Source organism: Melanaphis sacchari, unplaced genomic scaffold (assembly GCF_002803265.2).
Source record: "Melanaphis sacchari strain LSU unplaced genomic scaffold, SCAv2.0 Contig12_pilon_pilon, whole genome shotgun sequence".
NCBI lineage: Eukaryota > Metazoa > Arthropoda > Insecta > Hemiptera > Aphididae > Melanaphis > Melanaphis sacchari.
The window spans coordinates 127626-146582 of record NW_020270527.1 but is presented as its reverse complement, the minus strand read 5'-3'; the positions used below and the strand labels follow the sequence as shown (position 1 = coordinate 146582).

At 26.8% G+C, this 18957-nt stretch overlaps 1 protein-coding gene across 2 annotated transcripts in view; it reads right to left on the bottom strand.

Annotated features, from left to right (window-relative positions):
* The window catches only part of LOC112591121 (centaurin-gamma-1A), a 91029-nt gene that overhangs the window by 10178 nt on the left and 61894 nt on the right, over positions 1-18957 (bottom strand). For both annotated transcript variants that reach the window (XM_025334807.1, XM_025334806.1), the window contains exon 2: positions 14926-15158. In XM_025334807.1, the coding sequence (XP_025190592.1) occupies positions 14926-15158 (233 nt within the window). The remainder of the gene's footprint in view (positions 1-14925; positions 15159-18957) is intronic.

Genomic DNA, 18957 nt, shown 5'->3' with positions numbered 1-18957 from the left:
AACCATATGCTATGGATATGAATATGGGTATATACCAAATTGTGTCCAACATTATCTGAATCATATTCAACATGTCATGGTACATGACATAAATACGCATGCCTAGAATCATGGATTAATTCAACGTCATTAATTTTTATATCCTACAAGTTGATTTTTGATATGTGCGTGTAGTGTACTTGAAAATGATGGAAATAATACTGGACACAATCTGGTATAAGAGCAAATATATACATAAATACATACATAATACAAGGTCTAAGGATACATAGAAAAAACATTTTTGTGTTTTGTATATGGAACAATTATTTTAACATAAATTAATTAATAAAAAGAGGCAGATATGAAAGTAACAATAATAAAATTAATAAATCAATGATTTAAACAATTATGATTTTAGACACTTTTTTTTAAATTTAGTATTTTGCATGAGTTTCGAACGTGTGTTTCCCAGGTAAGCATACTAGTAAATAGGTACAGCATTATAGTTTGATTTTTAAATGATTACTTTGTGCAGGTTACCCACATTGATGTTTTAATTATTTTAACGTTTAGTTGTTGATAGGCTCATGTTCAATCACCACTCATATGGCATGTACGGGCGTACGACACAGGTGTATAGCTATAAGCCATTGTCAGTCATGCGTATAAAATGTACATGAATGTGTTTATTGAAAAAAAGTTTTGTTAAAATATAATATAATATATTGTGGCACGCGGATAAATATATAGACACGATAAAAGAATCACTGGCGAATTGATTCATTGCACCCTCTTTTTATCTATTGCATCGTTTATTTTAAAACTTTTAAAGTTTGAAATTATATTTTAGAGTAAAAAAAAAAAAAAAATGAATATTTATTAAACATGCTACCAAATAGTACATGCAATAAAGTATGATTTCGATTTCAAATCAACTAAAAAAAAAAAAAAAAAATACCAGTGCGAAAACATTATTGCTTTGATAATGTGTAATAATGATTATACATTACACGCACGTTACGTTAACTATACAAAATTTATAGCACACATAAATACACTAAATATGACAGGTAATCTATTAATCCATAAGACAACCGTTTAACATTCGTGTTTTTTTCGTGAATTTTCAAATAGTGCACTTGCATATGTATTATTAATTAAATGTGACTGAACAATTTTCGGGGAAGTTTTAAAAATAATAATTTAATTAATAATTTCAAAATCCTTTAGATACACCCTATATATATATATATATATATATATATAATGTAGGTATAGTCAAACAAATTATAATTGTCGACAACTGTGTCGACAAACCGCGACATGAAGATTATTACGATTTCCACACTTATAGGTATGATATATATTTTATTATGCAGAGGCGTAGGCGATAATTCAAATGGCGCACGACACGCAACCATAGCGCGAATCGTTATATAATGATACATATATATAGAGTGATTAATCAAACATGTTCATTCCCATTTTTTTCTTTAATCATGCATTTATTTAATTTATGATTATTGGAATCTTTAGGTACCCCAGGACCATATTTTTAAATATTTTTGCCAATGATTTTTTTTTTTTTTTTTTTTATTGTTGATGTACTTTTTAAGTTAATATAATGTATTGAATTAAGTTTTTGAGTAATTAAAATGTATACACTAAGGTTAAAAATTATTTAACCAAAATGTATAAAATATGGTGTTTAAATAAAATTAAAAACTAAATTTTTAATATAACTATTACTAAATGAAAATATGGGAAGAGTAAGTTTGATTAATCATTTTGTATAATGGGTATTAAATGATTATAAAGACGAAATGGCATTTGTAGAAATTAAGTCAATTTATTTGTAGTGTAGGTATATATAACATATTTCGAATCATAATTCGAGCATTCACGCATTTTTTATAAAATTAGATTGATCACAAGTAAGCTAAATAATTTAATTTCACAAATATGAATGAAATATCAAAGTTTTTAGTGTATACCTTCAAAAATTTAAAGATTTTTTAATTTAAAGGGCTTATTTTGTGTTTTTATATTTTTTAGTACATGTATGATGTTTGATAATTTGTATAATTTATAATAGTAATACCATTAATCATACATTATAATTGTAATTTACATAGTTACTTATCTAAAATCAATAATAACATAAACAGATTAAATCAAATAACAGGCCAATAGGCAACAATGTTTTTACTTCAAAACCTGTAATTACTTAATAATATTGTATATTGTAATTTGTAAATATGTAGTTGATGAGACTGTTTTTGTAATACAATAGGCTATTCACCAAACATATCATACCTATTCATTATTATTGTTCTCAGAAAATCAAGCACGATAAAGTGCAAATTTAAAAATTTCAATATATTAGGGGTTGAAATGAATACATGATGATAAAATTGGGGCATGCGCGTGCTTCATGTTAAATCATTCTTTAAATGTGGAGCACGAATATATACACCGCATACTATATGTATATATATATATATATATATATATTTATATTATACCATTTTGTTCTATATTAACTATTATTTGGAAAAACGTGCAGTTTATGGTTACATGCGCGTTAGTGTATACAGTTTATATACAACTGATGGCGCATAACGAAACGGGGGTTTTCCAGAAAATCCCGAGGGTCTCGGAAAACGATGTGTATCGGATGAGATTTGCGAAGAAACTTTTTAGAAAGTTATTATACGCTGAAGCGTTTCAAAAAAAAAAAAAATATATATGTATATATTATAGAAAGATAAAATATGTTACCGTGTAGTAAGAAAACCTCTCAAGTGGCTTTTTGGTGTTTGTCATATGGTCTGCATATAATATATGTAATGTGTTATACGAATTATAGTGATTAAAACGAGAAGTACAATGAATACGGGAAAATAAAAGTTTCCGAAAATAAAGTATCGCAAAGCACTATTATTATTGCTGCCATCTAACATCCGACCGTGTAACCTATATGAATAATGTTATATTATATTTGACTAATTAATGCACATATATGAGATAAGATCTATAATTTTTTTATACGGAAATAAGGAAAGAATAAAAAAAAAAAAAAAACTATAATCATCTAAATATTATATTCAGCAAATTGTAGTGTCCAGAGGAGTAGGTACAATTAAGGTAAATTATATAATTTTGAGACTGACACAGTTTTTTTATGTTTTAAAAAATACTTTTATTGCGTTGTTCATAACTTTCAGCAATATATATATATATATATCGTCTTAAACTTAACAAAATCAAATAGATCATAGAAAATTATTGTAACTATTCGAAATATATTGATGCTGTATTTTAACATGGTAGTGGCACATCACTGTAGGTTTTGGGGCAGCACTAAACGCGTATACGGGCGGTAGCGTAACCCAATTGATACATTATTGATCCATGACTCAGTTTTCGTCCCGCCTTCAATCTATGAATAAAATTATTTAGCATTTTTCGCTATTAAGTTTTTTATTCACTATTTTAAGTAAATTAGTAAATTCACAATATTTTTTACTTTGATTTTGTCTTTCTTTTGATCATCGCAAAACTGTATACTTATAAATAATTATAATAGCATATATACGCTATTTGGATTATTTATGTGCGGTTTAAATTATAATTCTATAAAAGTATAGTGGATTTCTTTAGAAAATCGCGATGATATTAATGCTTATATTAATGGATCAAAAGGTTTCCGCACAGAATTATTACAGCAGATGGAGTTCTAAAACTTTGTACTTATAATTTGTTTTTTTTTCTATAATTCCTGATTAGCCATCGATGATTTTTCACAAATATCCATTATTGTTCTTAACTTAATTTTAAAAGTCAAGTGAAAAAAATTTAATTACCGAGTTATAATATTACTACGACAATCGGCGCGTTTAATCATTCTCAAAATAAATATGCAATAGATAAATACAAAAAACGCTTATAGAATGAGAATACAAACTGACTAATACAAATTGTATTTTACAATTCCAGGGTATAATTCTGTAAATAAGATTTACAACGACCGCCGAGGAGTGCAGTATACTAACTATAATTAAATAACGGAATTCCATGAAAGTTTAGCAGGAGAATTTATTTATGTACAATATACACACACATATAATATAAGCCTGATATACTTATATAATTTCACAATAATTAGGATGTAAAAATTAAAGTATATCCATACAGTTTGTGTTTATATAAATATATTATTTACGGGGAGCGATATGTAGTTTTAATGGAATAGCGGTTTAAGATTGGACAAAATGCATCGGTTAATTAAATAAATAATAGCTGTATAAAAAAGTTAAATTTTTAATGTTATACACAAATAATAATATGATTTAAAAATTGAATAAATCGTGATACTTAAATTTAAAACGTACAAAAAAATATGTAATGAAGGTGATAGCTCTTCACTCGAGATTCGTACTCCCACCGATACACCTAAATTATTATTATTTTTATTGATATACCAATACGCAATACTGCATATAAATCGAACGTTAAAATGCCAACATAATATTATTACAACACGTGCGCATCGGCCGTAGCGACATATTATACATTTCGCAAGGGTGAACCAAATATAGAAACACAATACATCACCTATATTTACACATATGCGCACTACCCACACTTCATGGTATAAAAAATAATGATAAAACCATTGTTTAGAAAAAGATTTCGACACATTTTGTATGGCGTGTTCTGCCGACGTGTGTATGTAGGTAAGGAGGATTAAAAATTCAATATAAACGTCGGATTAAGCGCATTCGTATAATATGGCGTAGTGTGTATATTAAAGGTGCGAAAATGAATGTGATATGATATCGCATAGCATTACTGTTTTGTGTATGCTTTAAAGGTGTGCGCGCGTGTGTATATAGTAACGAAGTGTAATGCTTACAAGGAAGCGACGTCCTCCAAACGTTGTAGGAAAGAAAAAAAACAATTTCACCGACGACAAAAGGTCCGGTCGAGTGTGAAACGCACAAAGGTTCATCGTCTTGCGTACAAAAAAAAAAAAATAATAATAATAATATAATAATAAAAACGGTCGTCAACGATTAGATAGCCCCGGAACTAACGGACCGGATGTGCTTATACATAGGTATATAGAGTATACTGAAAGTATATAGACAGGGTCACCTATGGACTCCCCCCATCATGAATTAGGATCATAAATCCTGTAAAATTTCAAGTGGATATACCTATATATAGCGTGTAATATAATAATAATAATAATTCAAACCGATTGGATAGACATTTTATATATTGTACCTATGTATTTAATAACCGAATAAATTGTACAGAATTACAAAGGCGTCGGTAATCTCGAACGCGTTGTTCTCACGGAATTATATAATACAATAAAATTTCTGAAATGCACATTAAGTTTATTTTTTCATAAATAGCACTGTTGTGCATAGTATACGCTCTACTGTACGAAAATCGATTATAATCGATCATGCGCCTTATTATTATTTGTCAGCCAAATTCACCATCCCCCTCCCTCTAGAAAAACTATATATCTAACATAATTATAATGTACATAATAATATATGACCGGCACAACAAGGCACTACATTTTCATTGATTCGCGAGAGTTCTTTTTATGTTTTCTCAAACTTTCCATTTTTTCTACTCAGACGAAATACATATTTGTGTACGAAGTGATCTATTTAAATGGTTATACTTATTTCTTTATTTAATCTTTTTCGGTGTACTTATTAAATATTAAAAAAATATAAATGATAAAATTATGTATACTCGTATATATTCGTATAATTTTTTTAATAATAATTGATTAGATATCAGTGGTCTATATAACTCTCTGTTTACCTTAATTTGAAATGATAATTAATAAAAATGTATTTTCATTTAACATCTGATATTAATAAATCATGGTTCTTAAAAAAAATATACAAAGTGATTCGACATTTATGTTGCGACCATTTTATCATATAAATATTCATAATAAAGAAAAATGTTTAAAATGAAAGTTTTTTTCAAATAGAAATATGCGTAAAATGATTAGTAATTTTAATATATTTTTAAAATATTTTAAGGGAGGTTTGGGGGTAAACTTATATATTTTTTGCAATCCTAATATGAATATTTTTTTTGAAATATTTCGATACATAAAAATCGAGAAATATATGAGTTGTTATAAGTTACTTTTAAATAACTTTTAGAAAAATGTTGAGTAATACAAGTGACGGTGATTTATCTTCATCAACTGAGGTGTTCCATCATGCTCGGGTTTGTCACTGTCAATAATAAATATAGTCAGGGCAAAACGCAAAGAAAATAATTATTAGTTTAAATAAATCGGACAAGCTCTATAGCTTAATTTTTAAGTAGTTGTAAACTGGTAATTTTAGCTATATAGATTCATATTAACGAACTAATACGAATTCCAAAAATTGGTTTACAATTTCTTACAATTTAAGTTCTACAACTTACATATAACTTAAACTTACATTTTATTCGGTTTAATTTTAATAAAGTAAGAGGGGGAGGGTAACTTTACACACATTGATTTTACACTGAAATTACAATTAAAGAAGTATTACTGTTCCAGATACACTCTGTATAATATATGTCAATTGAAAGAAGCACGTATTGTCGACGTACTTTTGCCGCAGTCATTGTCATGGTTGTTGTAGTGTAATAATATTCGACAGACTATGCACCAAAGCAGTATGTGTGCGTGCGCATACCCCGATGGTAAAAATGTTATAGTAATGTAATCGTAGGATGGAAAAATACGATCCGTCCGAGACCTTAATAAACGTGTTTTAGAATTGAAGGCGACGGGGTAATATAATTTGCGAGAGATTGCTCGCGGTGACGAGCTATGAACCTTCCGGGGACGAAATTGCTATACAGCTGGCGGTATATTATAATAAATATAATATATATCATAATTATAATATAATATAATATACGTTGTCGTCAAATTTATATTATTTTACTAAAATGGTGGTAAACTATACACATTTATACAATAAAAAGCGCTTACGATAATGGCAAAAGTGTGATCGTTTGTTTTGTATATACAGAGTGATCTATTTGATTGACTGCAATCGTTTCATATTTTTTTTAGCAGATTTATAGATTATACCCTCTCATAAATTAAATTTTGAATGAATACATTTTTGGGTACAAATATTTAAGTGTTGTACAGTATATATTGTATACTATGATAAGTGTTGTCTCACTATAGGTACTTAACTTCTCTATATCGACTAGGAAAATTAGTGAAATAGGTTAATTGTATCATTCTGTATACGTAGGATGATAGACAATCAATGGTGGATAGAATAAAACACGAACGAATCTTTACGGGATGACATTAAAACTACTATTTCGGGACTAGGAACGTATTATTTTATTGTTATCGGACAACGGAAATGGCGAACGCAATAACGCGAGCGCCGTCTCCATTTTATAATACATTTCATTAGACCATTGGCGACGTTTTGTACGTTAGTAGGTATATAATACGTATTTTCCTGCTGGGTTTTATGGAGACAATCAAATTATTTAAACTGCCAAAAATATATGAATGTTTAGGCAAAGTTTATGTTTGAATATACTTATTGCTACGACCACCTTCCTTTGTGATATATAAGTATAATATATAAATATATAATACCCACTAATAAAGGCACTATTTGATTAAAAGGCAGACCGACTACATCAAAGGCTGCGATAATTTTATGCAAAAAGTTTCATAAATATTCAAAAGTATATAGGTACACTAAGTACATAGGTATCGTGATTGTGCGTGATTAGCTTGCCGGAAACGAAAATTCAAAATATTTATTCGTCGTAAATAGCATTATATTATTAATTATCACAAAGGTCATAGTCATCATACCCACGTAAAAATAAAAAATAAAAAGATTTTTTTTAAGATTAAGAAATTGCATGACTCTATTCAATCCACAAAAAAAAAAAAAAAAATCATAAACACAAGATAACTTATAAAATATTTAACAATATAATTATGAGTTATGACTTATGAGTATTAAAACTGAAGGGATATGGGACACATTACACATACTTCGTTTATTGAAAAAAAAAAAAAATAAAAATAGTATGTACGCACGTTAATCGTTTCATAAAAGAATTTTTCGAGTGAAACAGTTCCTATCTATATATGTAATATATTAACGAAATAATCTTCGTGGAAAAATGAACGTATATCTCAGTTATTCATACACATATTCACACTATAATAATACGTATAAACATCTGCAAATACCCGAAATTTCACCCTGTCTAATATTCATTATTATATAATATAAAATACACTTTTTTTTTGTAGCCACATCTACATGTGCATTAACGAGATATTCAATCATTGTTGCGGCCCGCTGTATCGAGATCAATATTGTTATTAACAAATATATATATATATATATATACAGGCTGATTCTTTTAATAGTTAACACTAATTATATCGATAAATGTTGTTTTTATCGTTATCATTATTTTAGTTATTTAATTTTTGAATAAAAGCATACAATTTTAATTTTATAATGAAAAGTAGAATATTTTTTTAAGTTTTCTTATGTTAGTAACAGTAACTATAATAATAACAATTGAATATAAAATTATTAGGTAGTTAATAAGCTATAACTTGAAGCAATTTAAAGTTATTTGAGAGGAGTAGAATGCCACATGGGTACCTTACGAAATAGGTAACCATACAAATAGAGTACAACATTTAGTAAGAGAATGTTGGTCAACTGTTTCACTCTTATTATAACTATAGCGAAAAATTAAAAATATGATTTTTTTTTAGTAATGGTGTTTTATTATTATTTTTATTTATGTAAAAAATAATATTTTTTTAAAGCGTTAATATTTAAAAAAAAATATTTTTTACTGTTGAAAGAATCACCAAGTAAACGACTAGGTTACATAAATATTGTCTATGTTGCATATATATATATATTTAATGAATCTCAATTATATGATAAACAGCACCTTAATCGTTTATAACAATGGTTTACGATTTTTTCATTTAGCGTTGGTAAGCTTATTATTAAAACACTGGCATGAAAAAAGCTATCAATCTGGTTAAAAATTGAAAGTACTTTATACTCGTATATATTATATGACGATATAAACTAAGATTATACCAATTTGGATTTTTGCCTTCTTTTAAAAATTATCCGTGAGTAGACCTCAAGATTATTATATTCATCTTATATATAATGTATTAATATTAATATAAGTATTAAGTTAAGTATATTATGTAAATTGATGGTTTTACAGGATTCATTTCTAAAACTTAATTCTGTTTTTGTTATTATTATTGCCGTTGGGTGAAATATCATCAATGATAATATAATATATCAAACACAGATTAAAAATTACGGAACACAATGTATAAGAACAAAATATATATACCTACATAGTTTTATAAATTATCAGTCATAATATAATATTAGATTTAATATAAAGATACATATATATTTGTGCAATAAACATGGTTAATTATTTATGGAATTTATAATGATAATTTATTGCAGAATAACAATTACATCATACATGTTAATATACGAAGGATAATAAATAATATTGAACGTGTGCTATACTAGTTTAATGTATCGGTGACACATGGAAGTGAAAACTTGAAAATCAATTTTAAATGGATTGGATTTCAAAAGTGGAAAAAAAAGAGAAACGATGTCATCACCCTTACATTACATATAATATTATGTGTTTGTACCACGTGCGCATATTGAACACCATATTTACTATAAATATGATCTTGACGACGCAACCAGGAATGACTGTAGAGAGCGACGATAAAATGTCGATCTCCTTATTTAAGTAAATACTATAAATACATGACTATTAAATTTAATATTTATTAAATATAAATTTAATCGATATTATGCCAAACGGTTTTTAATTATTACCTCAAAAATAAATCAAAAGATTTTTTTATATGTGTATATGTATATATTATACTTATATAAATTGTATACAAAAAATAAAAGTTCGATTTTTGAAATTTCATTGCGGAGAAAAACGTAACATCGGTTAAATAATATTACATCCACGAATTTAATCGATAATTAAGGTTTATACAGCTGTTTTTAACTCGTAAAACATTCAAGAAACTTAAACCATTATGAAGGAAAAAAATATGTTTTAATAAAACTTGCGGAGTTCACTTAGTATGTATATATACACACACCTTTATCACATTGTAGTAATTTTATTAAGTCATTTTATTTTGATTCCTATGAAACTGTTTGTTGAAAATGTAAATAAATAAATATAAAAATTTGAATACATAATTTGAATTACTTACTATATAGATCTATAAAAAGTATACTCTGCGCGTATGATTATAGTAAAATGTACAAAACTTTAAATAAAAATAAATAAATTGTTAGCATGATTAGTTACAACAATATTTGGTATTTATAAATCAAAATGTTCTACTTTAAATATAAAATTTTTTATCAAAGATAAAAATTTGAAAAAACCAAAATGAGAAATTTGATAATAAATATTAAAAATTCCTTTGCTGTGTATAAATAAGACTAAAAAATATACAGGTAGTGCAATTATACAAGGAACTTAAAAATGGGTAAACTAAATAAGGGAGTAGTGATAGTGAAGACTACGCATTAGGCAATGTTTTACAAGCTGGAAAGCCGTCTCTCCTATAACGCACGTCGTACTTGGGATTTTATAAATGGTTTTATTTATCTATGACAAACACACGATAGCTAAAAAAAAAAAAAACAGATTGCCGTCTAAATTCACGCGCTTTAATATGAACATTATACGCTATACAGCTGTATACATAATACATAAGTAAATACATATTTTATATATACAATTAATAGAACCAAATAAATGAGAATAGTAATTTAATACACACTAGGAAATTTGGCCAACTCAATAGAAATAATAAAATAAACATATAAATAATAAGAACTACAGAGTGATCTATTTAACGAGAAAAAACTATAACTATAAATTAATTAATTTTTTAGTTAGTTTTTATGATTTAAAATTTTTTTTTATTGTTTACTTTAAAAAATAAAAATAAAATAATTTTCTGAAAATTTTATTGAAATACATAGATTTTTGAATAATATGTTAATTTATAATGTTTTGTATTCATAATATTTAAAGTTCGGAATGTAGGAATTATGTCACTCGATTACCCGCAAGTTGTAAGCATAGTAAATTTAAATTAAAACGTTAAAATTTATCAAGAAAATAATATCAATGTATAGCCTATAATTAAATAGATAACTTTATATGTAATGTGGATATATTTATAACAATAACATATCACGACAACTGCATAAGATAAAACTATGTGCCAAATGCAGGGAATAATAGGATAATCTAATTATTCTAATTTATATATGCATACATTTAAAAATACATTATATCTTAAAATATTGATTAAATGGAAAATACTATAAGGATTAAATGGCTTATATGTGAAAATTACAGGCGAACGTTTTCATCGAAAATAATTTTACTACTTTTTTAATACTCAAAAAATCACATATATGATTGCTCTTAAGTGTCATTAATCATACGACGTTACTGAGCATGATAATATGCGTATAATAATGGAATGTCAAATTTTTATACATAATAATATAATATAATATAATATATTTATGCGTCACAATAACGGGCCAAACTTTATGATTAAACGTGAATACCACCATTTTCTAATAAAATATCAATTTAGTTAATAATAAGTATGTAATATACTTGCACGCGCGTGTGTTTATATATAATATTTAATTGTACAATTGTTAACTTGCCGATACTTTATAGAATATATAATTATAAAAGCTAAATGTTACTCTAAATAAGCACTTAAACTTTGTTGTAGGTATACGAAATAAATTTTATTTGAATTGTTTTAAGTTATAACTTACATTATAATATACACTTATTTGACATACAAAATACAATCGCTCTAAAACGTTCGAGATCGTTATAGCGACTTTTAGTGATTTTATAGTTTCAAGTTCAAACTAATATAATAAATTATACATTTTTATTATATATATGTATTAATTGTCAAGGTCTTAGAATAAAATTTATGAACAAATACAATTTATTCATCGTATATTATAAACAATACCAGTAGGAAGGGTGGAGGACTTAATTAATGTTAAACGGTTTAAAGGATACAGTCGCAGGGACGTAATATAATTTCAACTTATAATTGGAAACTTTTAAGCTTGGGCAATTATTAATTATACAACAAAAACGATGTTAGACAGAAAAAATAAAAGACGTATACTACTACAAATTATATTCTAGATTGTAATTTTTTTGTCGTTTAAAATATTAAAATATGATGAGCTATGTATTGATTTTTTATTATCAATAGTAAATTTTTTTTTTTTAAACTGTAAGTTAACTTGTATATTTAGACACATTCAGTATGAGTATGTCTCATTAAAGTAATTTTAACGAACATTAGAATATAATGTATAATATAATGGACACGAATGAGAAGTTTGTCCATAAAAATACTTCATAAATCATTTTGTTAATTATGTTGACATTATATTGTCATTTATACTCAGTCATATATATATATATATATATTTGAAAAGTTCAGACAACATTTTAATTACTATAATATACGATTTATAATAAAATGTATGAGTTATTTATACATAACTTTATCATATTGATTTCATTTTTTTAAATTTATTATCATTAAAGCTAGTTTTAGCCAAATACATCCAATTGTTTTTTTTTTAGTAATTCATTTTTCGAAATGTTAAAAATTAAACGACCTCTTGACAAAAAAGTTGTTAAAACTACAGTGCTTTTAAGTGTACAGCTAAAAATTGGCAAAACATCCAGCAGTAAAACTCACTAAGTAATGTTACTTATAATTATCATATAAGAACGGTTTACGCTCACTATACAAATACACTATGTGTATAAGTTCTATGAAAATATTATAATTACTTAGTTTTTAGACAGTTTTGAAGTTAATATACTACAATAATGTAGATGGTTGGAGTAACCGCGGTGAACGGAATACTATTGCACTTATTTTAATGCAAATGAGTCGTAATAACAATGGCAATAATAATAAAACCCTATTTCGAAAATTATAGGCAAATGGAAGCGGCTATACGAGTATTACTAAAACACGACTTTTATACATTCTGAAATTGTCATAAGAAAATTTAGACAATAATTTGTATAGTTAGAATCCAGTTACTAATTTTTTATCATTAAACGTATACATAAAATTTAAAGTATAAGTTTTAGATATTTTGAATATGAATTTTTTATACATTAAACAAATTAATAAAAATCGTTGCTATTTAGAATGTTTTCATGATTATTTTGCCGTGAAAAATAATTGTTTAAATGCGTTATGTAAATATTTGAAAATTGAATTTTACTAATCTATTTCATTTAAGTGTCTTTAAACTATAGGTACGTATGCCTGTATATATTACATACATATACATTGCAAAATGTAGCATCTTATGAAAAAACCGCAGATACCATTTTTCTTCATAACATTATGATCTCTATAATAATTTGTTTTGAAAGTTTTTACACACCAGAAGATTATTTTTTTATAGATACATCGCATTATATTATGTGTATAATTTATTTTAAAATTTTTACTTGAGTCAATACCCTGGGGAAGTATTTGAGCGTGATACACATGACAAAAGTCTTTTTAATGGATTATAAATAGATATAAGTCAAGTTACAATAAGGTAAGATGGAAAATAGTTTATGATTCGCTCGAACCCTAAGGTGTTTCACCATGATAATTAATCTGGAAAATTTCCGCAGAATCTAAATAATGATGTCAATACAACTATGGTATTCAGGTTAATAATATATATACACATACTCATTAAAATTATATGATTCTATTACAATTATCGTTTAGTGAAAAAAAAATAATATATTACGCAAGTATAAATAGTACATTAAAATAAATTGTGTTAATAGTTTTAAATTAAGAGTATACATTTTACCGGAATTAAAAGCGTTATTAAAGGTATTTGATATATTATAATCTGCTAAAAGTATGCTGTTAGTTTCAGATTTAAGACTATATGATTAATTCTTTTGAGGATAAAAAGGAATTAGGATAATATAACTGTGAATTATTCATATTGTAGGAGTAGTATTTATAATCAATAATACGGCTGCATACTACTTGCGTCCCGTAAAAAGATAAATTTTACAGGTAGTAAATTAAGTAAGTAACTTGCGTCCCATTTTGCGGACGCAACTTAACCATATTATTCTTCTTACCTGCCATTTAAGTCATGACAAAGTTGCGTCCATAAATATTATGCGTCCAGCGTTACAATAATATTGTTCATATTATGAGGTATGTGAAAAATTGTATCTACGGGTTTATAAACGTTTTTTAGTTTACTCTTAGTTTTAGTTTTAATTAACAATTGACGATTTTATAATAAAATATTTTTTAAACTATGCATAATAATTATTTGAACATGTGTTTTTACATAATCTATAAATTTTTTGTATAGTTTTATTTTTTAATGTGATGTTAATGTATTTTTAATGTAATTTAATCAAATGTAGTGGAATCATATGCAATAAATAAATTATAAATATATAATAATACTTTGTAATACTTTATGAGTGCTATGCTTATGCTTTATTTATTTCGGGACGCAACTAGGCTGTCTAAAAAGGTATACCGGGACGCAAATAGGCTATGACCTTTTTTTAAACCTTTTTTTGCGGGACGCAAGTTACCTACTGATAATTAATTCGGACTCAAGTAGTATGCACTGAATAATACTGTAAGTATTACAACCACGAACAGAGCAGCCAGATTCTATGAGATAATAATTTTTGTCGAATTATGAAAATATAAGTAAACAAATTAACCTGTGACTCTGGAGAACCACCCTCATCTCTGATCAACAATAAATGACTGTGACCGTCCACGGATATCTCTTTCTTAAACCGACCTCCTTCTGGACTCTCTTCTTGCATATACGATCCTGTCAGGTATCTGTGAACTAGTGCCGATTTGCCAGACGACAGTGAACCAACAATGCCCAACCGCAGGTCTGGTACTGATCGCGACAACGTCCATTCTTGGCTGTTTACAAACGAATCTGTGAAAATAATGAAAACAAATGATTGGAATTAGTATATGTTTAATCCTCGTATTCAAAATTATTGTGTCGTATACAATAATGCATAAAATAAAATAACATTACAGCGCACATTAAAATATATAATAATATTTCATTATAAACGGTAATTAGAAAAATACTGAAAAATCGATTTTTAATATGACAGGTAAATTATTTTCAATATTTTGCATTAATACTTGAGCCTCGTGTTAATTATACGACCATTTTAATATATTTTAAGATCAAAGAATTTGATAAAAAATTAATCGATGATTTAAATAAAGGGCTATTTTTAGTTCATATTAAAGATAGTTCAAAGTCCCAAATATCATTATTTTTATTTCTTTTTCATAATAGTGCTAATTGAAGAGAGATTAGAGGCGAATACTCAACACAATTTAAGAATTACTTTTCTATAGTTAATAGGTATTTACGTCGATACCGGTTAATACAACTATATAATTAATGTAAAAAATTATTTAAATAAAAAACGAATATTTTACAAATTCAAACAAATTTTAAGTGTATTATTATTCAAATGTAATCACTTATTGTGTAAGTTATACAAATAAATTAAATTAAATTAATCGAAACATAATCACAAACTGAAATGGGTATGCGTTGAAATGTTATAACATTTTTTTATTTTTTAAATTAGATTAATTATAGTTAGAGACTGTTTTTATCACACAACGAGTGGTGGAGAGGGGCTGTGGTGAAAACTGAAGTTCAACAATTTAGTTAGTTATACTTTATAATTATGTTTTCATGATTTCCATTAGAAATTGACATTGCTCATAATGATGATTGTCGAAGTACGTGTCGTTAAAATTGAAAATCGGTAAAACATTAAACGATTAAAGCTCACGAAATAAAATTGAAAAAATGTTTAGAGCCGAACAGTTAATGGCATGTTTACATGAAAAGAAATGTATAATAAACATGCGAAACATGAAAAATACAAGATTTGCACAAAAAACCGGTCGACTGATGATGAGCAAGTTAAGGACGATGTACAAAATCATTGTAACTGTAAATGGATAATTTTGTGAATACAACTTTTTGCTGTAAATTATAATTGAGTAGAGTAAAAAAAAAAAAAATAATATGGTACAAACTTAAAATTAATATTATATAAACAAATATATAAATACAGTTTAAAAAAATGTCTTTTTTATATAATTTATTATATTTTTAGCTTTCTTTATTTATATATTTTTTGTAATTTTTTTGAGCATATTCAGAGACTTGTTTAATGACGAAGACAATAATTTCTATATAAATTGGAGATAACTTAATTATTTGAAAGAAGTCTTGACAGATATTAATAAAATTATACATAAATAAATTAAACTGCACCATTAATAAATTAAACAGACGGGAGTAAATTCAATAATAATATTTGGCGAAGAAATTGAATCAGTGGTTTAGAATTTTTGAGCAAGAAAACTATCAAAACGAACGTATAAAATACACAAAAAAAAAAAAAAAATTACCCGTACAATATATAGGTAAAGCAATACAAATTGTATCATGAGGGTAATGGTTATAAGTTTAAATTTGTGTGTTGATAAACACCGAAAAACAACTAATAATACAATTTAAGTTGGACGTGCAGTAGCAATTTTCTAGTAAACTGTGAATAAATCAACTGCATGTTTAATGGTGATCGTACATACAATAAATACAATACATGTTGTGTAGGTATAGTATAGAGTAATATACATTATGCTTTTAATATTATATCAGAATTATATTGCATATTATATTTATATATTACGTCTTTCACACTTACACTTACAAATACAGTAGACCACGATTATCGAATAATTATACGGTTACTTTACCATTAAAATAGAATTAACACTGTCTTATTGTATTATTATTATGATAATATGATACTTTAAAGAAACGATCTAGGAGGAGGAGAGCTTACTGGGGCTTATCTATTAAAATAGTTCATAATCTACTAAAAAAATTACAAGCATAATTATTTTATAGCTTGTAAGTTGTGATATTTGTTATATCAATAGTTTTTATCTTTGGCCGTAATGACTATAACTACCTTCTCATTCCGAAAATGTAAAAAGATAAGCATAAACATATGATTTTTTGCCATTATATGTTTGATTTTAAACTGTCAAACATTTATGACTATGAGAACAAAAATATTTAAAACATTAGGTAGGTTGTACAATAATTTGCCTACTTAAAAATAAACTTTATTTAAAAAATAATAGTTTTCCTAAAATTAGATTAGATTTTAAACTGCAGCCATATGTCTAGCCAGGTATTGATTTAAACTGATGTAATAAAATTTTACATATAAAAAAGAACTGGGCAAGGACTTTGCAAGAGGCTTTTAAATTAGGTAACCAATTTCTAGACACTTAACACCGTTTCTAATTTAACTCTTTTCTAACCTACTCCCCGACCGACTTTCCATTGAATTTCATTTCATTTTGCCCACATAAAGCTTTCTAACATTAGAATCGAGTTATACCAGCCGATTATTTTATAAGAAATCAGTCGTCATAAAAAATTCTATGATGGGCAATAAAATAATAAATAAAAACGTGTGATAACGTCACCGGAAGAATGCATGATTACATCTGCGAGAGAAGTTGCAGCAGATGCAGGTACCAACAATAAATGAATAAAATGTTATAACACGAACAAAACGGTACATAAGGCGATGTTATAAATCATCTTAATACATAATATACATACAAGCGTGTGCAAGAGCACGTGCCATCGACAGCCTTTTACAGTATTACAGAATTACATCATATACATTATAAATCTATATAATCCGTTTCGTGACAAAAACTATATTGAATATAAACTTTTTATGTCACAAGAATACGTATCGGACCAGATCCGGTTATGCGAAGTTACACACCTTCTCTTTTGGGCTGTTTATGTGCCTCTTTCTCTATCTATTTAAATGTGTATATAGAAATGCGATAACGAATTAGACGAAAATTCGCTTATTATACATTATACAGAATGTTCTATATGACTTTAGACCTTTGGCTACATTTTATTTTTGAGTCGATTTTTAGCGTTTAATACTTAATGGTCTTTTATAGAATTAAATATATTTGTAACGCAATACAATTTTGAATTTGTATTGTCTGACTAAAGCATGGGCAGATAGATAATAAATAAATAACAGTAATACACATAAATGACAATATTTTTCGAAAATAATTTATTTCTGACTGTGAAATTAAATAAAATAGTATTTTAAAAAGCTTGTCTACAATTAGCAGACGGTATCGATTTACGTTAACTGGATGTGGAAAATATAAAGAGGAAGAAACCGAATAAAAATCATCCGCTTTTCGATATTCCTGTCGCAGTGTCGAACTGACAAAGGGCATTACGTTTAGAGGTCCGTACGAGTAGTACTGCGCCCAGATTTTACAATGGTGAGGTGCGTTGAAGAGAGAACACGGGGCGCGTGGATTGTACACAATACGCGCGTTTTAAACGACGCGTATTGTATAATCGAAGCGGCCTCATTCGCCGCTAAACGTATACCTACACTTAGATATATTAGTAGAAGATTTAGGTACATACGTGTGTCGTTTGTGTGTGTGTGTCGAACCGGTTTCCTTTAAAAATCGTTAAGATGCCGGTTCTGTGCTAATGTTTTTTTTTATTACCACTGACCAATCCTTCGACGCGCACAACCGCATGCGAACGGTGATTTCTGTCTCCCTCACATAACATATAGACAATAGTATTAAACTTAAACTGGTGGTATTTTTTA